Source organism: Haemaphysalis longicornis, unplaced genomic scaffold (genome assembly GCF_048455015.1).
Source record: "Haemaphysalis longicornis isolate Haplotype H1 unplaced genomic scaffold, Haemaphysalis longicornis Haplotype H1 scaffold_2, whole genome shotgun sequence".
NCBI classification, from domain to species: domain Eukaryota; kingdom Metazoa; phylum Arthropoda; class Arachnida; order Ixodida; family Ixodidae; genus Haemaphysalis; species Haemaphysalis longicornis.
This window is the reverse complement of record NW_027526295.1, coordinates 245,597,403-245,620,801: the sequence shown is the minus strand read 5'-3', so window position 1 is coordinate 245,620,801 and position 23,399 is coordinate 245,597,403. Positions and strand designations below refer to the sequence as shown.

The 23,399-nt window shown below is 46.7% G+C and overlaps 1 protein-coding gene across 5 annotated transcripts in view; it reads left to right on the top strand.

Annotated features, from left to right (window-relative positions):
• The window catches only part of LOC144170294 (uncharacterized), a 209,232-nt gene extending 186,200 nt beyond the window's left edge, over positions 1 to 23,032 (top strand). For 4 of the 5 annotated variants that reach the window (XM_077699996.1, XM_077699995.1, XM_077699993.1 and 1 more), the window contains 7 exons: positions 106 to 331; positions 3,155 to 3,264; positions 4,107 to 4,431; positions 7,346 to 7,594; positions 9,288 to 9,515; positions 14,240 to 17,007; positions 21,391 to 23,032. In XM_077699996.1, the coding sequence (XP_077556122.1) occupies positions 106 to 331; positions 3,155 to 3,264; positions 4,107 to 4,431; positions 7,346 to 7,594; positions 9,288 to 9,515; positions 14,240 to 17,007; positions 21,391 to 21,444 (3,960 nt within the window). In that variant the 3' untranslated portion in view covers positions 21,445 to 23,032. The remainder of the gene's footprint in view (positions 1 to 105; positions 332 to 3,154; positions 3,265 to 4,106; positions 4,432 to 7,345; positions 7,595 to 9,287; positions 9,516 to 14,239; positions 17,008 to 21,390) is intronic. The other variant, XM_077699997.1, reaches the window with a different exon arrangement.
• The last annotated feature ends 367 nt before the right edge of the window (positions 23,033 to 23,399 follow it).

The window sequence follows — 23,399 nt, the reverse complement described above, 5'->3', positions numbered from 1 at the left end:
TTTGCTCAAAATTTGTTTTGTGGAGATTTTGGGGGAATGCAGCGGGGCGATATTGGAGCGACAGTGGAGGACTGTAATGCGATCCCCCTCCCTCCACGCGCACAGCCGACGCAGCGCATCCAGGTGCGCCTCCCCCGCAACCAGCTGATGGTGCAGCGGCTGCCCCTGACCACCACGCTGGGGGAGCTGCGACAGAGCGTGTGCACGGAGAAGGGCCTGGACCCCCAGGGCTACCAGCTGGTGCGGCCTAGCATGCCCACCCGCGCCCTCGACCTTGGCTGCACCCTGCACGAGTACGGGGCCTCCGAGGTCGCCCTGCTCTCCAACCGAAGTGCGTTACTACCGTTTTTTTGTTTTTCATGCCGAAGCAGTGAGAGATATCATCTTGGCTGCAATCTTTCGTGTCCGTCATTAGTGCAGAGAAAAAACTCTAAGCATCGTGGGGTCATCCTGCTCTTCTTGTTAGGGATGAGTGGAATGATTGGTTCCCATAACCAGTTTTCTTATTGTCTTTTTTTTAGCAGTGGTTGGCAGAAAAATTTAATAAGGTGCTTGAAACATGTCACGGTAGCATCGAAGCGATAATACATATCAATCAAAATGTCTGAATGCAACTTGAAATGCTTCTTCACTGATCTTTTAGTACCACTGCATCCCACCGAGGATTGTTTAAGGCAGACTTCTGGGCTAGCTGGCATTTGTTAGGGTTTAAGACAGACGTATAAGCTCTGGTATGCTCGTGTACAACTTAATAATGGCAACGGAGCTTGCCGCTGTGCCTCATCCCCGCAGCCGGATGTTACTCTGCGCGGCGCAAGTAGTGCGTTACTGGGAATATTTTGAACATGGCCTGAACCGTTTTCATGATTTTTTGGACTTGATATGCTTATAAATTACTGCAGCGGCAACAAGCAAACTACGTGAGAAAAGGCAGGCGATATCACGCATTCATAGCAATCTCCTTTCAAAACGCGCGCGCTCATTGACAGATGGGTCTGTCGCTTAGGCGAAGTGATACCGCACATGAGCTATTGCCATTTTTAACTTGCTCCCGAGTATAGCACTGTAATGGTGTTTGTCCTGTCTGTGTGTCTTATGCTGCTGTCCTTCTTGCACTCGCTAATAATGTTGAAATTTTCCTACACTGCACTGCAGGGGCAAATGTTTTCTATGATTGGTTGAAATAAATTTGGCTGAATTGAAAAAAAGAGGAAATGGAATGTAGAGAATTACTAGCAACAGAAAGAAAATTTGAAGTAAAAATGCAGAAAATTTCTGTAACTGACCTTTTACCACAGTATTCGCTGTCATGAAGATATTGCTTGCTGTACCAGCAAGACTTTCGCATTTCTTCCCGCATTTGTGAGCACTGAGGGTTGTGTAGTGATGCAGTAAGATAACATACATACTTACCTACATACATTGCTGATGCATACTGAGCAGTGTGTGAGGGTTCTCCTAACGTAATGGTAGGTGACTTGGCAGTAGAGGTACTGGGTCACGGCCTAAATTGTCAGTACAGCTCACTCTTTGTGTCTGTTGATGCTCAAATCCCTCCTATATTCGCCAAAATATCTTGTAGTCTTGTTTGGACATGCAGAGCATGTTCCGAGACAGTTTGTATGGCTTAGTGCCATCAGTAATTAGGTTTTGTTAAAAAAGGTATGTGGCTTTTAGAGCAATTCAAGTTCCCTTTCCTGTGCTTGATCCCCTCATGCTTAGAAATAAATTTGGCAAATGGTGGGCATGCTTAAGCCTTGCATTTAATCTGCCTACTTATACATACACAAGCACTTCCCTGCACCACAGTTGCGAGAAAAAAAAAAGCGCAATGCCCAGCAGTGCACATAGTAGGAGGCTGCAAGGCTGCTGGTGCCTGGGGTGTTTTCTGCATCTTCTGCAGGCAGGGGAAACTTTTTTTTAATGGCTACAAGCCCTACATACCAGTGATAGTTGGTGGGAGTCTTTAAATATGCTGGTATACCATAATGTCTCGAGGGATGCCCCATCACGAAATGATAACTCATCTTTGTATGTTTGGTGGGAAATTCCTTCCTTCACGTACACCTTCAATGTTTTCTGATTTCTCACTAAAGAATAACACATCCCCCTATTTTCCCCAGATATGCTGCCAATTTTAGGTGGGCTATCTCTCGGTATTTACAGTTGGTGGAACAGTCCAGCACCGCCACGTACTACCACAGAAAGGATGCCTTGGTAGAGGGGTTCTCTCTTACGATACTCGTTGGTGGTAAAGTCCATGCACAGCCTGGCAAGGGTGATATTGTTTTGCTATCTGCTGAAAAACAAGCTGCTGGTGTCATTACTGATTCTTTTTGCAAATCATGGGTAACGTAGTGCCTAGAAACGTAAACAAAACAGACGAGAACTCATCACCTGCACCCATTGAGCTGACCTACCAAAAAGCAGTACATGGGCAGTTAGGTGTTGCAGCAGTTGTGGTAACAACCAAGTGACAGAAATGGTGTGAAGCCATTGGCACCTACTCTCAAACTATGTGGTATATCAACTCTGATGTACTATGCGTAGCTGCGTGTCAAGCAATTTCTTCATCGTTGTAAAATGCAATGTGATAACGTGGCAATAAGTTTGGGTATATATGTGCAAACAGAAGTATTTGCCACTCAAAAAGAGACAAATATTTAGTGCTGCCAAATTTCTGTAAAGTTTGTGTTTGAGAATTGTTATTCCTTTTAATGTTCTGCTTAGTTCATTAATTGAGGTTCTGCTGGTACTTTCACGGGCAAATGAAATGCAAACACAAAAATATGGACCACAACACACACAATTGAAAAATACTGTTCGTTGAGATCCGATTATAACACGCTATTGGTAAATTTGGAAGCCACATTTCCCAGCTTTGTTTTTGCAACTAAGCCACGCATAATTTTGACTTGCTTGGAAAGAAAGTGCGTGATTTGTATGTCCTGGTTCATATTTTCGTGTTTGCATTTCGTTTGTCCATGACTGTACATTCAGCCTTGTTAGGAAAAGTGCTTTCATATGTAAATGCGGATGTCACTGAAATGAACGGAACATGAACGAGAGCCTTGTAGTCGTGATGTGCGCACTGAACATTCCCCAATTCCCGACCATTTTGCTTACCTATTTTGATGTTCCATTTTTTTTGCAGCTCTGGCCGTCAACATTCAGAATTCCACTGCGGACATCATGAGTTACTCACTAAACCAGGATAACAAGCGGGGAAGCCATGTGTTTCCGCAGCATTCTGGAAGCAAGGGGGTAAGCAGAGCTTTTTGTTAAAAAAAATGACTGGCTAACCTGTGCTTGAGGCTGCACCAGCAATCTTTGCCCAGTCACTTGCTTGTAGGTAAAGTGATTTGGATTGATGGTGCTGCCAAAAAAAGAGTTGATGGCTGCTATCGCGTAGCATACAATTAGGGCTGGTTTGGATAATTGTGAAAGTGGGTTACAGCAGGTTCTTGGTGAAGGGTCCACTTATGAATGGTGTGCTTTGACACAGACTCCACTGGACACACATTAGCTTGAGAATTGAGTTGATTCTGCCAATGTGCTGGACACTCAATTTACAGACCTGGTAGAGTACTCAGCAAGGCTGATTTCATCGTTTATTCATTCAACTCTCTGCTCATTTCAAACTCTGTCTTTGACTTTGCAACTACATTCAGAAATATCGGATAAAGCTTTTATGCAGCACCTTGAACTCGGGTTTACACATTTCAGTGTTTGAACACTGACATTGCACAGCACCGTGGCATTATATATGTGTGTAATTATCTCATGTAGATTAGACACTCCTTGGTACGACTTGGTGTCATAGCCTGACTACTTATTCCTGCTGCTACTCTTCTGTGCTCATTCAAAACATGCTCCTCTGGGGCTGAACAAACTTTCCGCAGTTAGGCCATCCCTATCAACCCTTCATCACATACTAACATTGGCAGTGAACCGAGCCTTCTTACGCGCGAATTGGCGTGCATGCATAGCAGGCGTCAACTTTAGAGTCGCTTAATGAGGCTACAGTGCCGTACTCATTTGTGCCATACTCATTTGTGCTGTACTCAATTGCGCCACACTCTTTCCTCCTCGGCTTGCTGTGGCAGAGCCTGACTGGCTCAAGCAGCGATGGTGCCAGCAGCAGGGGGACGTCACCGACACGAAGCGAGCTGCCTGTCGTGTTCTCACGGCCTGCCACCAAGAAGAGGCCAGCGCCGCCGCCGCCCCTGCCTGCATCGCCGCCACCACCCACCATTCCGGAGCAGGAGCCCGAGGAGAGCACCACCACACTGGGCACCAAGGGTGGCCGCCGTGAGGGAGGCGGCCACTCGCGCCAAAGCTCGGACTCGAGCGGCTACCACGAGGCGTCGGTGCTGAGCGACCTACCCGACACCCCTTCGCCTGAGGCAGTGCAGGGCAGGCCCAACTGCAGTGAGTACCTGCGCAGCGTGCACTGGGGGATGTGGGGTGCAAGATGGCAAGCAATGCTAGTTGCCCAAGCTGCAGAGATGAGGCCATGAGCGTGCACTGAGCGGATGGATGGTTTGGGGTATCCTTTAGGTGGCTTTAGAAGTAGGGTGCAGCCTATCGCCACAGTTTATTAATAGTCTGCACCATGCAGGAAGTGCCAGTTGTGTGCTGACTGGGGAACGTAATTTTGTGGTCTTAGGGAAATACAAAAATATAGATAGTACAGTGGAACCCTGATAATGAAACCTTCAAAGGACCGTCTGAAAGTGTCATATGACCAGGATGTCGTATGACCGGGGTATGGTAAATGCCGGCCTAGTAGATGGTCTCACGCGGTAGGTGGGATGAGAACTTACTCAAGCAGCTGTATTTAGCGTGTTCTCGTGTTACTTGTGAACCTTTAGCTAAAATCCCAAGTTTTTTTTTAAAAAAGGAAACCCTTATTTTGTTTCCCCCCCCCCCCCCCCCCCCCTTCGGCATCGGCGCGAGCCAGCCAGCCATGCGCCATGCATGCGCGAGAAAGCTGGAAAGGCCGATGCAGCCGAGAAAATTGAGAGGAGGAAAGGCGAGAGTGTGAAACTGCCAAGGCCAAGCGAAACGAACGGTAGTTCGAGGCAGCGATGGGAAAAAGGCGGAAAGAAAGGAATGGAGCGACAATGCAACTTTGAAAGACACTGATAAGCAGAAAGCAGACAGAAGGGAAGAAAGAGCGTCGGGAAAGGAAGAAACGTGGATCAAGTGGGTGAGGAAAGCGGGTGTTCGGTCATCGCCTTGGGGTTGCATCATATGTATTTTCACATTTCTCGGCTCGATGGGAGCTTCAAATTCGCGGTCCACTGGCCTCCTGGACTTTGACTTCTCACAGTGGGCACTGTTGGGCAGTGTTGGCGCTATGCTACAGCGTGGCGCCGTCAATGGTTAACACCCACTCACGAATACCCACCTGCTTGCTCGCATCTCTTCAGCAAGTGGTCTTGCCCGCCTGCGGACCTTTGCACATCAAGCAGCGTTGAACGGGGGCTAAGAGTAAAGAAAGGTCGGGACGCAGCAGCGGAGCGGTGTGAAAGATGGGAAAAACACTGGTTTATGCTCGCCAGGGTCTGTTGTATGAAGCATACCGACCGCGTGCACCCGAGCGTTGTATAATCAGGGTTTTTAATGCATTGCTTCTATGGGAAGTTTGCCAGGACCGTGGTGACCCGTCGTAAGAAGTGGGTTGTCATAAGAACAAGGGACGTACCATCGGGGTTTTACTGTATTTGTCTATACCTGCCAAGCGATGTATATTCCTCTGGATTTCACCGTGTACACTGTAAATCTATAGGTATCACGTGGCACATGTCAAGTCGAGGCAGCGTGGTAAAGGCCTTGAAAAATAAAGACCCCGAAATCTGTGGATTGGTCGTCCTGTCCTCGACTTCGTGCATCTTCTATGAATTCCCCATCTTGAGTAAAAGTGTTTTCTAATGGTCTCCCAGTTGTGTGGTGTGCTGTTGGATGGCAAATTTGCTGGCTTACAGTTGCAATTTTCACATCTTATGACATGTAATGGAACCAGTTCTAAGGTCTGCCTGTTTTTCATCTTCCATTGTATGGCTGGCATTGAAAAACTAGGTGCCGTCAAACTGCTTACATGTAGGGTCGTTCGTTTTGGGGTTTTGTGTTTTTTGAAAGGGTGTAGAAATCGGGTGCCATTTCTCAAACTGAAAATCGGGGAGAAAGAGGGATTTTTTGTAAAGAAATTGAGAAATTCAGGGTTTTTTGGATTAAATCTACAGATGAAGTACAATACACCCAGTTTTGTTTATGAGAAGGTACCACCAGCTACTTGACTCAAACGCATAAACTTGGTGTTTGTTTCAAGCTTGTAATCAGGGGGACATCACTGTTTTCTATATAGCGAGCAATTCCGGAAATTCAGTGTTTCTCTGGAAATGAATTGGTAATGATGACAGTAAAGAACATTGGTAACTTCTGAGGAATGAAACATTTTATTCACAAAAATTTGGTCATCAATTTTTTACACATTCTTGTTTACATACATTTTCACCTGCAGTCTCCATAAACATTATCAGTCTCCATTCTAGACCTTTCCGATCGTTGCATGTACCTCAGCTGGGTGAAAGTTTTCTCGACACCACAGCTTCCATTAGCTAGGCAATGGAACATTTGTCCGCCTGGGTAGCAAAGGGTAGAATCATGCCAATACTCAATGAGTTCGAAAGCTGTGTTTGTGGGGCTTGCTTCCAGCAAGTACTGGTTGAGAACGGCAGACCGTCAGCCCACAATTGTGCAGATTGCTACTTTGAAAAGGTCCATTTTGGGAGAAATCGGGTTCAACCCAATTCGGCAAAATCATCGGGTTTTACCTGAAAACGAACAACCATACTTACATGCCACAGAGCCAGGTGAAGTCATTTGGCAGCTGTTACTGATGTTTGTTGCAATCAATTTGGGGCCAGCTCATTCAGGGCTGCCAAAGCACGACAAGATTTTCAAGCTAATTTGGTATCACGCACTTACATTACAAGCAGTGTGGCAAGGATGCTGGCAATATGTATTTTATCACACTTAGCCTTAAGCAAATGCATGGGAAACCATGACCAACGCCGTAAAAGTTGCTGCCTTAGTCACTTTGTGCATGCTGCTTTGCCGCTCTGGCCACTGTGAAAGGCTTATTTCTTTCACTGCCATTTTCAGCACAAGAGAAATAGTTTACGTCTTTGCGTTAAGGTGTAACATCACTCCGTATGTTCCGTTTTCCTGGAAATAACTCTCTGCTCTCTGTCCCTGCTCTTGAGGAGAGATAAACAGACAGGGTGTTCCTTTTCCTGCAATTTTCCAGCTGATGTGGGCTGCGTCTTTTCTCACTCAGGCATGGCAAGGCAGGAGAGCCCGTCACAGACCAGTGCAACAACGGAAGTTGTGATGCATCGGAGGAGTGCCCCCGTGGAGTGTAGCAGCCGTCCAGTGCGGCCCCAGAGCACCATCTCGGAGGCTGGCACCATCAGCCATGGCAAGAAACGCAAGGCGCCACCCCCACCTCCACTGGCACTGAAGCCCCCCTCCCCCGCCCCAAAACATGCACCAGTGGAAGGGAGCAAGCCGGTTTGTGCAGAACCAGGTGAGGGCCAAGTAGGTTGTCGTGCCTTGCATCTGTCCCGGTGAGTGCCTGCTGTGCACTCTTTGCTGTGATGCTACTTATAGTTCACAGGATAGTGCAACAAGCTATCTCTTTTACGGGATGGAAGTTGATATTCATGCACCATTCATGCACTTAGCCATTATCAGAGTGAGAAATCAATGCACCTGGGGCTTAGATAGGGTCTACTAGGTCGTTGGTTTTCATTTCAATGCTTTGTCAGTAGGATCTTAGTTTACATACATTATTATGTTGGTCTCCATTGAACATGTCGGTCTCCATTCAAGACCTGTCCAATCATTGCATGTGTAGCTTTTCATTTCAATGCTCTGTCAGCAGGATCATTTGCAGAAGCATTTCTAAAAAATGTTCAACAATAGCTGCTCATACTTCTGCAATGAGTTGCGTTGGCCCTGGAGCAAATGGATTTGTTGCATAGCGCTTGTGCACATAGCACGGCTGCGTCATGTTGGCGAAACAGGGCTATTTACAGACTGTTGTCATGTAACAACCAGTGTGTTTGGTAGCATCTGACGTGCTCCCACTGTGATGGTGTCAGCGTAGGGCATGTCCCTATCTGGTGCCGAACAAGCTGGTGTGGCTTGACTGTCAATCCCAGCATTCATTGCTAGCCCCAGCAGAGTGTCAGCATAGGCGACACATGATGCTAATGCAGGAAGCTTGTTTTGACTCTGTATGAAGTTATTTCGGGTTCATCAACGCTCCCACTGATGTTCCTTGGCTACAGGATGTACAAGAGCAGCACTGTGGTCAGTACAAGTCTCATCTAAATCTACCCATAAATTGAAAAATTGGTTTCAGGAAGAGTGTCCCACCCGTGAGTTGTAAGTAGGGCACCTCAGTGGGTAAAACTCAAGTTCACGGTAATATACTCGTAACTTTGGAAGTGTACCATCTCTACACTGGTTTTTCACGATGATCCGACATGGAACGGTGGGTAAAGGGGGTTGGTGCTACGGGCTGTGTGTAAAGCCTCAGGTTCAGAGCTAAGCAACAGGAGCTACATATGAAAGATTAGCGGTGTTTGCCACACATGTGCTCTCGCATCTGTGCATGTGTAAGCACACATGCATGTGTGTATATGCACAAATTACGTCTTTTTGTAATGGCATTACACAATCGTAGTGCTCAAATGGATGCTGAGGTCTGCAACATTTTTTTTTCTTCAATGGAGGCAACAAACAATAATGCCTATGCATATAATGCTGATTTATTAGCTGCATGCTGAATGAGGTGAGATACAGTAGAACCTCGTTGATACGTTAAAAAAAAAAAAGCGCGGGAGAAACGTACAGTCTGGGAAAATGTGCCATCCGGTATGAAACGTAGGTTGGGAAATTTTTAGGGTTCACAATTGAGAGCGTAGTAACCGGGAAATCGTATGAACCAAGGACGTATCAACAGGGTTCTTCTGTATGCAGCAACTCCTCATCAAGGTGCACCTCTGAGCCCTGGTGTAGTTTGATTCCAATAAGTGTTGTATCCTAGTATTTAGTTTTCACAATTCGAGGAAGGGACGATGGAAACATTGGGGAATTTGTCGTGGAAGTATTACCCAAGGCAGTGGATTCGCGGTACACCGTTACTAGAGCCTGCGTAAAAGTTTATTCCCCATTTTTTAAATAGGGGCTGGTGTGTCTCTGTTTCACTGCAGCTGCCAGTTCGGACACGCCGGAAGCAAGGTTGGCAGAGCCTTCTCCGCCAGCGGCCGATGAAAAAGGTGAACAACGGGAGTGCATTGGAGACATCGGCCTCCTGCCCCCGCCGTCGCCTTTCTTCGCGGCACCCGCATCACCCCCGGGCAGTGGGCACTCTAACATGGAACCTCCCGTCCCAAAACCGCACCTACTAACCATTCCACTCTGGCAGCCTGCACCAGAAGGTTCACTCACCACTCATGTTGGCCTTTGCACGTTTGCACTGCAGTGAAACATGCTTGCGTTGCTTTTTCGCGGGCATACGGGTGGGGAATCGACGCATGCTGCCCTCTGAGCATGCAACTTCTTGGTCCTTCATGCTGCCTTGATGCCTGTTTTGCAGTGGAATCCCACAATCGTGGAAGGGGTTGCACTGCTTTAACTAATGCTAGCTATTCTTCAGGCAATGAACCAATGTAGTCATTATGTTTTTGTAACCGTGAAACTGACGTTGCCCTTGGGAAGAGCCTAAAATAGTGGCCGCTGTAGAGCTTTTCTTTTGGTGATTTAAAAGAGAATGTAGGCAGTTGAGAAGACATGACATCTTAGACATATTGAGAGCCAGTACATACTTGGCAGAGCCAACCTTTGACAGTGTAAAGCTTGAAAAGCGGGAGACCAATTAGTGTTATATCAGGAGGGTTCTGCACTGTGCAACTGAGTGGCACTGTCTAATGAATCATCCTATGCAGGAAAAGATCCAGTTTCAATTTTGAAGGATCACGATTTTGTCTAGCCGCCGCAGTGGCTGAGGTGAAGGACGCGGGTTCGATTCCGGGCCACGGCTCTGGCTTTTCTAAAGGAGTCAAAAGGCGAAATTGCCCCTGTGGCGAGATTTTCGGCGCACGTTAAAGGGACAGACAGCCGATTTTTACGAGTATATTTTCTTTATTTGAACTGAAAGGGCATCACTTAAAACTACCCAAAACGAAATGACTTTTGAAATCACAGGTAGGTAGTGGTTCGGTTTGAAAAGGAAAAGAAATGGGCTGGGGATATAATTTTGAGCCCATCTGGGGGCTCACGGGCAATTTTTAGATCTACCAGCCATACATGTCCCGCCAAAAGGAATGCTCGCAACCATGACAGTGATCCGTGTGGCAACATACTTTTAACTGCACGTGAGATTAAAAGATGTATTGAAGAACTTCTCCCAGGCTAAAACAACAATAATGTGCAACCTTTCCTATTCCTTCATGCGGTTTTCGAATAATGCGTTGAAATCGACGGAATTGTTTGGACACGATTAGACACTACATGTCGCCACCTTTGAGACTTCAGAAATTTTAGTGCAAAATTAACATTATTTCTGCCCGTTTATTTAAAAATCCCTTGTGGTTACCCCAGTATATATAGAACTCTTGCTTTCATACGATATGGAGGACATGCACTCCACAAAAATTGGTTGCCTGTGCCTTTAAAGATCCCCAGTTAGTCAAAATTAATCCGGAGCCCTCCACTACAGCGTGCATCATAGCCTGTGTAGCTTTGCCGCATTAAACCTCATAATCAATTAAGCACGATTGTGTCTGTAAATGTGTACTGTCAAAACAGGACAGATGACGGGACACTTACTGTAAAGTTCCGGGAGAATGCCCTCCCCCGAAACATCACCCACCCCCCTTTAGGGCTGAAATATTCAATTTATTAAAGGACCCCAAAGACCGCCCACCCCCTAAAATGAATTGTGTTAGCGCCGATGAGTGGACAAAATAAACGCGAATCATCTACTCGTGTTTTGGTGCGGTCACTTATTTGCCCTTTCTGGACTTGACTCGAATGTTCGTTGATCTCGTATCTATTCTTGATATCTCCACAGTTGTGGTTGGTGGTGTGGCCACTCCTTTGTGGTTTTTCGCACCTGACTTGAAAGTTCGCCCATCTCGTATTTTTCACTTGATATCTCTGTACTTTTAGTGGGTGTTCTTTTTTAACTTTACGGCATGTAGGGGAGCAGAAAAAGAACAGTGCAAAAAACGTTTAACTAGCTATGATGATGTCAAAGACATCGCAAAATGTGGAAAATTTGATATAGGACGATTTTTTGGCGATTGGAATGTGGCAAGCTTTTGATGTACCCTCAAAAAATCAACTACCCCTCTGTTGAAACGACAGCAAGGGGGGAACACGAAGCTTTCCAAAATGAAGTGGAACACCGAACAAACCAACACAGAAGGCAGTACCTGCTTCTTATCGGGATGGATTATTGCGCTACAGTTGTGCTCTTTAATGCTTTACTAATATGGGCATTCCATGGCTTTCCCTAGCATTCAACCATCGTCGTTGTTAGATGGAGAGGTGCATTTTCTGTCTAATTTTGCACGTCCATGCACCCCTCCCCACATCCAAACTGCTTCGACCGTGCTGTCATGGCGCATTAAGATTCACATTGGCGTCATAACGTGAGGTATCCAAGTTCGATTCTGAGCACCACCGGAAGCGTCTTAATTTCTATTCACTTCTTCACTTCACCCATGATCATTATCATCATCATCATCAGATAAAGTTGGCTTTCCTGCAGTGCATTTTGGGTGGACCACAGAAAACAACAGTGAGTGGCTGAAAGCTTCACTTTAATGTCCAGTTATCATTGGATACACTGGCTTTTACTTGTGTGTTAAGGTCCCTTACTATGGGCAAGTACTAATTCGGAAAATTCGTCGTGGTTTAAAATTCATTTGCAACTCTTCTTTGTGCGACCACCAAGTACACAATTTCTGTTCACGCATTTTGCTCACGTTCACGTCCCTTTATAAAGTTACTGTGTGCTTACTAAATGGCTTGTTGAATGGCTGTAGCAGATGGAGTATGACTTGAAACAAACTCACAATGTTCAAAAGTTTTCAGACTTCCCTATTATACTAATAACTATAGCTAAATTGACTCATTTGCATGGCCTTTGTTGAGCATAGCTTAATTGAAGGTATGGTACAGGGTATTTGGCAAATTTTATAGACATGTAATTTCTGTTAGCAGGTTATGGAACACTGTAGTTCGAAAGCGAGGTTATGTTACAGTGCACTAGTTTATTTTTAAGATTCTAAAATGAAAAGGAAAGGAAAAAGGGAGAACTGCTATAATGCCTTTAGGGATAGCCGTCCGAGGCATTTTGTGATTTATTCAGCGGCAGCACTGTGATTGTTTCGAACCAAGCTTTGATAGTCCTATAGTATTCAAATAGCCTTTTGTTACTTGTATCAGTAAGAGTTCTCCCCAAAGAAATGCTTGGATGTTGCTCACAGGCAGTGCTCACATTTAAGTTTGTCCTCTTTAATTTCATCCAAGTGCTGTTTAGTTTTATCAGCCTCAATACATTTTTTAGAATTTTTTCACCCTACACAGCTTACCACAATATTCAGGACTTATTGACCTATTTTCTTCACTAGCTGTACTCTTAGAAATAGACAAATTTTTATTTTGTGCCAGGTTTTCTTACCCGATCAATCAGGTTCATGCTGCAAGACCCCAGTGCTCTCAATCCTACTTACATATTGTCATAGAGTCAAGGGTAAGGCAAGGTTTATGTACTGAACAAGCTTTATGGAAGCAAGCCTGCGCTCAAAAACTTAACTCCCAAGGAGGAGGCAGCAAAGAAGCAGTTTAACAAGTCGACATTAGCAGCTGACAGTCAGCAAACTGAATACCATGGCATTTAGCCTACCGACATTTATAGTTCACCGCCATAACTTCAAGAGGGATGCAGTCAGATCGGGAACATTCTCAGTCAAACCAATATGATCTAGGCAAGTGGGGAACCGAATACAATGCTTTCCTTTCAAACAGAGTAGGTGGTTACATCCTTAGGTTGGCAACAACAAGTGGGTGCTCCGGTCTGCAGACAGGGTAAATATAGCTGTTCATGGCAAGACATCGATAACAAAACATAAACAAAGCGTAAATAGAACATGCTTTGTGGCAATATCATGCCTTCAAGCATAAGAAAAGAAAAAAACTTCGCGTTCCTGTTGTGCTGGCATGTACACGATATCGCTCCACTCTACGATCAGCAGCCTTTCATTCCATTCCCCCCTGCCGTTTTCATTCCACATCAATCAGTCTGGCTACACAAAATAAACAAGCTATAATGCCAAGTAGGGTTATCTGCTGGTACAATATTTGTGGCTGTCACATTTGCTTTGCGCAAGCAGACAATCGCCTGTGGCTGCTTCTGTGGCCTTTTCAACATGATTTGTGTCGACTATATGTGCGATGCATTCCATTTCGTTCATAGTTTGACCTTGAACATCATTCTGTTTACCTCTTCTGGGTCCCTGTCTCATTCAGGAGCACATTAGAGCAACATTTGGTCCAACACCGCTATTTTATAATTGGTTATAAAAAATAAAACCACAACAGGCGTTAGCGTACTCTTCACGTCTTTAATGCCACACTGGCTGCATTGTTTGCTTGCTTGCTACCAACCGTTACAGGGTTGTTGCAGTGGCCTGTTGACAAAATCGCCAAAAAAAAAGGAGGCAGACATAATGTAGATCTGTGCAGCAGCACCTAGGCGGCAGCGCTGATTATAGCTGTAACCACCGTCACCTAGTGGAATGTAGAAGCATTAGTTCATTTTGTTGACAGCTGTTAAGATCCAGCCTTACTAAACAATTTTTGAAACAGTCATCTCTAACCAGTGACCTACAAAAAAAAATTTTATCACTAGAATCATTTCATCGTGCAAACAAATTAGTGAGAGAAACGCTTTTTTTTTTTAAATGTTAAACGAATTCATGTCATCTCATCTTATAATTCAGCCACATTTAAAACTCTTTTCGATGTCTCTTTAAGACTGCAGGCTGTACTGTTGGTTAGGATTTAAACTATTTCCTTCTTCCAAAAGTAGTTTCATAATAAGCGATGGCAGTCTGATACACGGATGCATTTTTGTCTTCTCTTGTCCTCGTAGATAATGAACCGAAGGAGTTCGACGAAGCATCTGCAGCCTACAAGAGGATGGTGTTCTCGCGAATCGACGCCACGTTTGACTCCATAGAGGACTCGGACTCCCTAGCCGTGGACAACTCGGCGTGCGTGTCCGACAGTGCTTCTTGGGAGTACACGATTCCTGAGCCACCTTCCCCGTTCCGAACGAGAGCTTGCGGCGAGTCTGAGTCGCAGGAAGCGTCGCCGGACGCAATCCAAGCCCAGACGAAGACGGAAGAGACAGAGCCAGAGCCAACCAGAAGCGACCTTTCGAGAGACGACAGTGGACTACCGGACGACTTGAGTAGCAGGGATGATGCTGCCAAAGTTACCACTGAGCTTAACAGTGACTCCTCCACTGATCAAGACAAGTCGAAATGCGAGGAGAACAGCGTGCGCATATCAGTCTCGACTGTAGCCGTTACAAGTTATGTCGAATTGTCCGTGCCTCAAGAAGAAACAGGCCAGCACCAGAGCAGCTCTGCAAAGGAGGAGGAGGCGAGGAAACCAGAAGATCAGTCTGAGGCTCACAGCGACAATCAGAGCTCGGAAACGCCAAGTGTATCGGTAGCGGCCGTGGAGAAGTCCCCGCTCTCACAGTCGAAGCTCCCTGACCCAGATCAGGAATCCGATGAAGACGCTGCAGTTGTTGCACATGAACCAATACCTCGCAGGGACAGCTTGCAGATCTATCGGCTCAAAGAGGTGAAGGTGTCGTCACAGCACACAGAATCGTTAGCTCCTGGGGAGCAGCAGGAGGAGCAGCACGCCGCTGAGCCTACCTTGGAAACCGGCACCCAGAAAGAGAACATTGTGGCACTGAGCTCTGCGCCTGAAGAAGAAGTAGTCATTCCAGTGGCTGCCGCCTGTCAGGAGCCTAAAAAGAGCCTGGCTAAAGCAGCAGTAGAAATAGCCACCTCAGAACAGCCCCACATGAGTTCCAGTAATTCAAACTTGTCAAAGGAAAAGCATCAAGCTTCTGAAGATTCTCAAGACACAGCACAAACGGAGGTGATAGACCGGAGGGAACTTGTGAAGATGAGCAGCTATCCCAGTGCATCAGAAGCGAGAGTAGAAGCGAGCAAGGTTGCACGAGGGGCATCAGGCAAAGACTCTCTGCAGGCTGAAGAGAGTGACACCGTTGTGCAACAAGAAATCAAAGTGACCCGCCGGCAACATGATGTCGAACGCACCCCCCGCCCCATTTCCTTTTCGATAGGGTCATATGGCTCGTACAAGACAGAGGTCGTGGATGTCGATAACATTTACAGCGGGGAGACCTTGAAGCCCAACTACGAGAGGTTTAAGAACATCAAAGTTGTGTCTCCCAGCAATGCTAAGAGCAGCACTCAGGCAGCGGCAGCTTCAAAGGTGCCAGCAGCTCCCGCAGTGGGTTCGGCAACCTCAACCCGAAGTGATGGGAAGCATTCACACAATGGGGAAACTACCATTACGGTTAAAATCGGCAGGCAGGAAACCAGTGAGCCAAAGTTGGAGCATGGCAGCAAGCAGTCGGTTTCTACCGTGGATCTTCGTCCAGGCCAGCACACTGTGTCACAGAGTAGCGAGGCAGGGCAGCTTCAGTTCGAAGAAGAGAAAGACAACCTCCTGAGTGAGTACACAAAGCTCCAAGAACAGTTTGTGGTTTGGCAGCAGCAGCTAGCATCGAACCAAAATATGCTCGAGGACAAAAAGATTGTACCGAGCACGGTGGCATTATCAACTTCCGAACTGCAGCAGTCACAAGTTCGTGGTGACAGTGCCGTCATTGGGGGCCAGCACAATGCTAGAGTTTCTACTTTGCCCCGAGCGAAGCCAGTCCGACCGCTAAGCCTCGTTGAGGAGCGTAGTCGAGCATTTAAGCAGCAGGGTTCCACAGAATGTGCCACGGCACCCGTTGTGGTAAACTTTGGAACGTGGAAGGATAAGAGGGAAGAGAGGAGTGTCGTGTCCACAACCACCACATTCAGTCGTCAAAGGTCAGTTGGCAGCTGTGAACTCACGGAGGAGAAAACGAGCAAGTGCAACGCAGACTCTACCAAGACAGCTCAGTCAAATGTCAAGCAGTACCCAAAGCCTGTGCCGAAAAAGCCCACTGGAATCTTGTACGCGGCGCCCACGGTGCGTGGGTTCTCTCAAGAGGCTATTGAGAAGCTGTCCCAAGAAGCCTCGCTCCAGCACAAGCCCGTGCAGCCACAGAAACAAGATGCTTCCGAGGGAGAGTCGAGAGTGCAGGCGTCAAAATTTTCCGAAAAAGCCAGGGTGGTGTCATCTGACCAGCATGCAACTTTTGAGCTATCCGCAAGCAGTCAGAGCAACGACCGCCGTTCTCTGCCGCCATACCTTCAGAGCGAGATTGTTCGCCTGGCCAAACAACCGAGTGCTACGTTGGAGCAACAGCAGGGCACCAGCAGTGAGCACACCGTCTGCAGCAACAACAAGCCAAGCATTGTGCAAGCCACGCTGAAGCCTGGCGTCACCGTTGAACCACTCGTGTCAGCACGGCCAGTTGTGAAGGTGAACGGACATGTTGGTGCATCGCAGCAGAGTCTGGACCATGGCACTGCGCAGTCCGAGCGGGGAGCGGCCCATTCGAAGCGGCCGACATCCGAGTGTGATGGACCCCGCAAACCTTTGACTGCAACCAGGTCCCAGGATGCAGCCAAGAATGCACAAATGTCTTCCATTGGCACCAGAGATATCCTCATGGACGAGATCCGCAACTTCGGAGGCAAGGGATCCCTCAGGAAGGTGAGTGTCCCTCTCTGGTCATCAGCAAAGCTGTGGGCGAGGGAAGGAAAAGGTGCTAAGCTGAATGTAAACTTCCGAGGATAAATTGTCAGCTGCTTTGAAGTGAGTGCCTGTAGTAATAGAGGCAGTACCATATTTACACGATTGTAGGTTGGCCCATTTCTTCAAATTTGAAATTCTGAAGTTGGGGGGATGATCTGCGATCAAAACTGAAACTTGGACCACCGGCGATAGCGAGCCAAACAAGAAATCGGGGTTGCAATAGTGTTGCATATTGAATTACCGTATTTACTCGCATAATGAACCCACTTTTTTTCTAGAAAATTCGGCATGAATTTGGGGGAGGGTTCATTATGCGGGAAAAAAATTGCAAGAGATTTTTAAAAGTTGAAATTTCATACAGTAAAGTTGCTAAGAGAAGCGCTGTCAGAGCCTTACCATTTTTGTAAAAACACGTAGGTAATTATGTAATCAAATTTCTTTTTTATTCCGAACATGCTAGTCATGGAGCTGTCCTCACTGAAGTCGCTTGCGGCCTCACATTCGTTGTCGGCTCACAGCGCACCGTCTTCCGTGCCGTCAAGGCATACCAAAATATATTTTCCGACACCGGGAAACTTCCTGTCTTTGGGCCCGCGAAACATATGGGAATCCCTGTTTGCCCAAAAACCTCTCGTTTTCACACGTAGCGTACACGCACTGGATCAACGTGGAAGTGCCGCCCGGCTGCGCGGTTTCCATGTGCATCAACGCATGCTCCACCACTTTCAGTTTAAAACCGGCTGTGTAGCTCATGTACTGGACCATTGCACGGCGCGCACCAGGAGCACAAAAAAAGGTCGCAACACAGCCGAACAACAAAACCACGGAGCGAAATGGCGACGTCGTGAACAGCAAGAACACAGTAGTGTGGAGTACGTTTAGTGCTTTGTTCGCACGCCGCCAAAACCAGCTAGAACAGCAAAAAGCCGGGAAAGAGTGCGGAGTACGTTTTGTGCTTTGTTCGCACGCCGCAACGTTTTTATGGCGCAAGGTTTGTTTCGCGTTCAGCAGGTGGCGCTTTGCAAATGCTCAATTTTTAAATTGTGAGCCACGCCATTTGCGCTCACGTCTCCGGCTACTGTTGAGATTTCTTTTTGTTGGAATGCGTTTTTAGCATTTCTGCGCGTACTGTAGCATGGTATCAAGTTACTGCGATCATCTACGGCATCAGCAACCATGCTGAGATAGAAACATATTCCCGCTATTTTTTTATTCAATGTGACAAAAAAAAGTAAATTCTCAAGAAGAAAAGTGGGGGGAGGGTTCATTACGCGAGTGGGTTCATTACGCGAGTAAATACGGTATTTCGAATGCTTGTTCACAACGTTTTTTTTTCTGCTCTTACTGGGCTCATGGTAACACATGTGGAATCTTCCGTTGGCCATTTTGGGGCGCTCTCACAAGATGTCGTGTTGAACACGACGCTGCCCAAAACTACAAACTGAAGATTCTAATGGCAATGTTGTGCGCAGATCTTGTAGGGAGCCCCTTTTAAAAATGCTGGCAGTGACCCAGGGCATGGAACTCGGAGTTACTTATCGAGTTACCAGAGCGCAGACAGCTCTCACAGCAGCATTACAGTTAGCTCTCATAGCGACAGCAGCAGTACTAGGGAAGACAGTAGTGAGGGTGAGCTGTAGGTCAGGTGGCCAGTATGTTTTCTTTGTGGTATATGCTTGTGTGTTCTGTCTTTAATTTTTTCTACGTGCGATGGGGGGGTCGACATACATTAGAGTCGACCTACAACTGCATAAACACAGTAGTTGTACAGTGTACACAATACATAACATAACCGCTAACATTGCAGGAACAGATATAAAGGCGAAACAAGCACTGGGCTTGAATTGTTTGAGTGAGTGACAAGGAATGGTTGAAATGTAGGTTGTACAGGTAGCTTGGTTTGTGCATGTTTTGGTTGTATGCAGTGCAGTATCGCTGATAGTGTGGTTTATTGCTGAGTGCATTATAAGCAGCCCACTGTGTAATAGTAGAGTAGTAGTAGTAGTCGTAATAGTCATAGTAGTAGTAGTAGCAGTAGCAGCATCATGGTTTTGCCCAGTTATAATTCAAGATGCTGATAGCATACTTCGTTATACTTGGCAGTCATCCTGCTTGACAAAGAAAAGAACAAGAACAGGAGACAAAACCACATGTGCATAGGATGTACAAAAATGGACCTAACTTTACTGCGCTGTTGCGAATGCTTCAGAGTATGCACACAGATTTTTTTGAGTCAGCTCTCCTTATGCTCGCACACCAAATAACAAAATGCAGGAAAAACAATTTTATGCCATGCAGAAAGTAGACAGCTGCTGCACAGTATTACCCCAGCAACTCCTCTTTTGCTTTCTATCAAGACAGGAGGCCATGGGAATGGAGCATGCATAAATGGGGGAAGAAGTAAAAAACAAAAACAACAAAACAAGAAACTACAAATTCCAGAGCAAGGAATTTGTTCAAATTACAAGAATGAAACTTCTGGTTCTTTTTTCACCCGTGAAATTGCAAAATGGCTGATTGTTGAGATGAGAGCATACATTGTAGCCACATATGGTTGGAGCATAGCTTGCGACACGAAGATAGTCACGTGTAGTCATTATTTGAGTACAGACAGAATTAGTGGCCTCGTCTGTGTTCCGACATTAATCTTTGCTTCTGAACCAAGTTCACCCAGTATCCTGAATCGCGTAGAAGCACTTAATTTAATGAAACTAAGTGCTACTCACACTTACAGTTATCCTAATCAAGGGCAGACTTTCACGAGCTGCATTCTGGGCATGGCGTAAGGTATGCTTTTAGGTGAGGACACAGCTTGCAAAAGAAAAGTTGAACCGTTGTTCTAATAAGTTGCCGAACAAACGCCACTGGAACCGTTGACTGCAGCGCCCTTCAGCGCGAGAGAAATGAAGCTACCCAAGCGCCAGCCGCTCGTAGGGGCTCGGATCTTTTTGACTCCTCGTCAGGCCTTCTCGGCAGCTTTCGTAACCGGTCATCTGCTTGCCGCGTTTTGCCCGATTCCGCCGGGCAACGAAGCAGACGATAATTTGGAGAAAGCCGTGTGAAAGCATTTGTGCTTGCCACAGTGTTTCAACGTACTCTGGGCAGGTGTTCTGCATTGCTAACAATCAAAGGAAGATATAAGACACTAAATCAAGGTGAATGTGTGCAGCAGTAGCCATTGAACACTAACGCAAGTGAGATTCCATGCTTCGGCAATGAAAAAATGGGGTGCAAATGCTTTACAAAGTACTGAAGTGCCAGTACGCGCAGCTGGCAAAACAACGAAACATCATTTAACGTTCCCTGCGATCCTAAACGAATGAGGGCGTGCTCTGCAGCAATCTCCCACAGACAATGATGCTACTTGCAGTCGGCATTGCTCTGCGAGTGCATTTGTACGGAACGGTACCTTTCGGAGCTTCGAGGGGAAAGACTACTCAACGTCAAAGAGGTGCGTGCTCGCTAACTATGCAGTGCTGTTGATTTTACCATTAGCTACAGCACCCCAGCTACTCAGTACCAGCAGTGGCAATAAGGAAGTGTCCACTGCTGGAACAGTGCCCCGAAATACAAGGAAGGCAGCTGAATTGCCGGAATGGATTAAACTAGTGGCGAGTATGCTGATGTTTCTTAATCGCAAATGACATTGTACAACTTGGGTAAGTTTACGCATGAATCAGAGGACACGAAACGATGTTGTCTAAGTCACTGGCGATGCCCAATGATCAGAGGAGCTTCGGCACGGGTCTAAATGAACTTAGGATGGCTGCACTCTCACAGCTGTTTTTAACAATACGGTAAAATCACGGGGTATGCTATGTTCAGACTACCGACGCAAAACCCATATTGTGATCTATGAACGTAAAAAAACGGCGTGTCACACAGTTCAGTTGGCTGATGTGCAAAATGATGTCATTCTTTAAAGTTGCTACGACTGTGGTGGCAACAGTCTGAACCTGGCCTTAAGCTCGCGTTGTGTGAGCTCACACGGTGTGCTCACACAAGCAATGTTGCTTTACATGCATGCCACGAGTTCCTGCAAACTGCCTTGCTTTGGACAGTCGTTGGTGAAGCCACGTGGGAGTTGTGCCACCAGATGACCTTTCGATCGCAGGTCTGCGCGCGTCGCTACCAACTTTATTTGACAGCTTTTTGAGCCGCTGTGTCCACACCTAGAAGTATATCTTGCACCATGATTCTGGTTGACTGTGCATCTGAATGGCATTCTCGTTTTTGCTGAAAATTTGCGCACTTTATGCTTCGATGCAGTTTAGTCCCATAGGGAGCACTGCTAGCTTACCGCTTGCATTGACACTTTGCTTCCTGTACTTCCTCATGCAGGTCTCCACGGAGCCTGCCTGGCAGCTGAATGTGTGCGGGCTGCGGTCAGCGTGAAGGCCTCACTCCACGCACTCTCCCAAGTACCTAACACCACCCAGTAGTCCCAGCTCGCCCTTCCTGGGACAGCGTTACCCGCAACAAGACTCGACTAGCTAGCATCTGCACGGCAGCTTTTCTTCTCCGGGTGCCTTCGCCGTCGAGTGCATTCAGTCACGGACCTTTGTTGTTGTGCACGCTTGCTCGATCGCAGCCGGCTTTCTTGCGTGCCTTGATATACACATGCGGGTCAAATCCTCGTGCACCGTTGTTGGCATTGCACCTACTTCTTACATTCTCGGCAGCATGCCGCTCCAGAGTTCTCTATTATATAGTCAGGCATTGTTGAAGTCCCCTTGTTCACAGCTGGCACTGCGAGTTTGTGTTTCACATCGCCTTTCATAGTGTGTTCTTGGGGAAGAGATATATATATATATACACATATATATATAGGAGCGTCCACCTCAGCGGGGCTGAGAAGCGGAGCCTCTCCACGTTGTATTTTTAGCAGCTGGAAAGCCAAGCATTGTGTGGCCAGCTAGCGTGCGGTGCTAGATCAGAGGCAGCGTATCGTAGAGTCACTGTGCCATTGTTGCGAGCTCTGTGGCTTCTCGCTATTCGAGCATTTCGTGTAAATATCTGAGCTAACTTTGGGAAGAAATGCTGATAGCTAGCCGCGCACTTTTTAACTCGCTGGATTATCGTACGCATATCACTGTTACCGTGTTATCGGCACCTTGTTGCGGGCACGATATGCAGCGTTTTCGCATTGTGCAGGTTTGTCGTGATTTTTTTTTAGTCCGAGAGTCGGAAGTACTTTGATTAATTCTGAATTGCAGCAGTTGGCTGTGGCAGCAACACTTTTTTTCCTCCGAGTTCTCGGGCAAATTTGAATTGTGAGCAAAAGCATGCACTTGACTAAGCTGCATTCTGTGCGTGGAACAAGGTGTGATAGATGGTGTCGCAAACATTGCAAAACGGCATGTATGGAGCAGTGGGAACAGGAAGCAAGGGCTTTTTGCCGAGTGACACTTTTGGTTCGCTGGGCGATTGCTTGCGCTGTACCTGTGTGTAGCCTATAGTGAGATTCTAATACCCAATGGTGGCACGCCTTGGCACATGCGAGATTTCCCGTGTACATAGACTAGTTTTATATCGTGAGCTAGGCAGCTCGCTCGCCTGCGCCCCCTTTCAACAAGAGTGGCAAGGCTTGCCCACTGGCTGAAAGAAACAAAGGCTTCAGGTTCCTTTTTTATTTTAATGCAGGGCTTGTTACTGACACTGACATCTGTATTGCTCAAGATACCTGTGTAGCCCAGATGATTTTATACCCCAGAAGTCGTGTAGGAGACACGATGGCTAACATGTTGTAGAAATCCCAGATCCGGTGTTATGATTTGCGCAGGTTGTAAGCATCCCTAGGTGTCGGCGAACAGTTGCAGAAAAGACCTGATTAGATGTCCAGCGGTCACCGATTCTTTTTTTTTTTCTGCTGGGATGTTTTGGCAGTGTACAGTATTTATGTTTGAGAATCGTGCTGTACATGCGTGACCGTATGTGCCGGTTGATGGTTCGTTGAAGGAATTAAACACGGTTAACACAAACACTTCAGCCTGCTTGTCTCTGTGTGTGTGTAGATTTTGTGTCCACAGGCGAAATTTTTGTGTTGCGCTCTTTTTCGCTGCTCTTGGTACTTACTGGCCTAGTAATTAGAGAATGGTACTGGCCAAATTGCAGCAAAAATACCTATGCACAGCCTCTTTTTATACGTGTCATTGTCAGTATCGACAAAATCGGCCCCTGGTTGGCCACGCCGCCATGATGCAACCTTCGTGACATCACTATGGTCGATGTCATGCGGCTTTTGTGTCATGTGATGTCAGTCTTACGCAGAGCGTTGCATGGCTAGTGGAGCTGTGAAGCGGCATAGGTAGCTCCAGCTAAAGCTCTTTACCACGGGACAAAATGTAGCT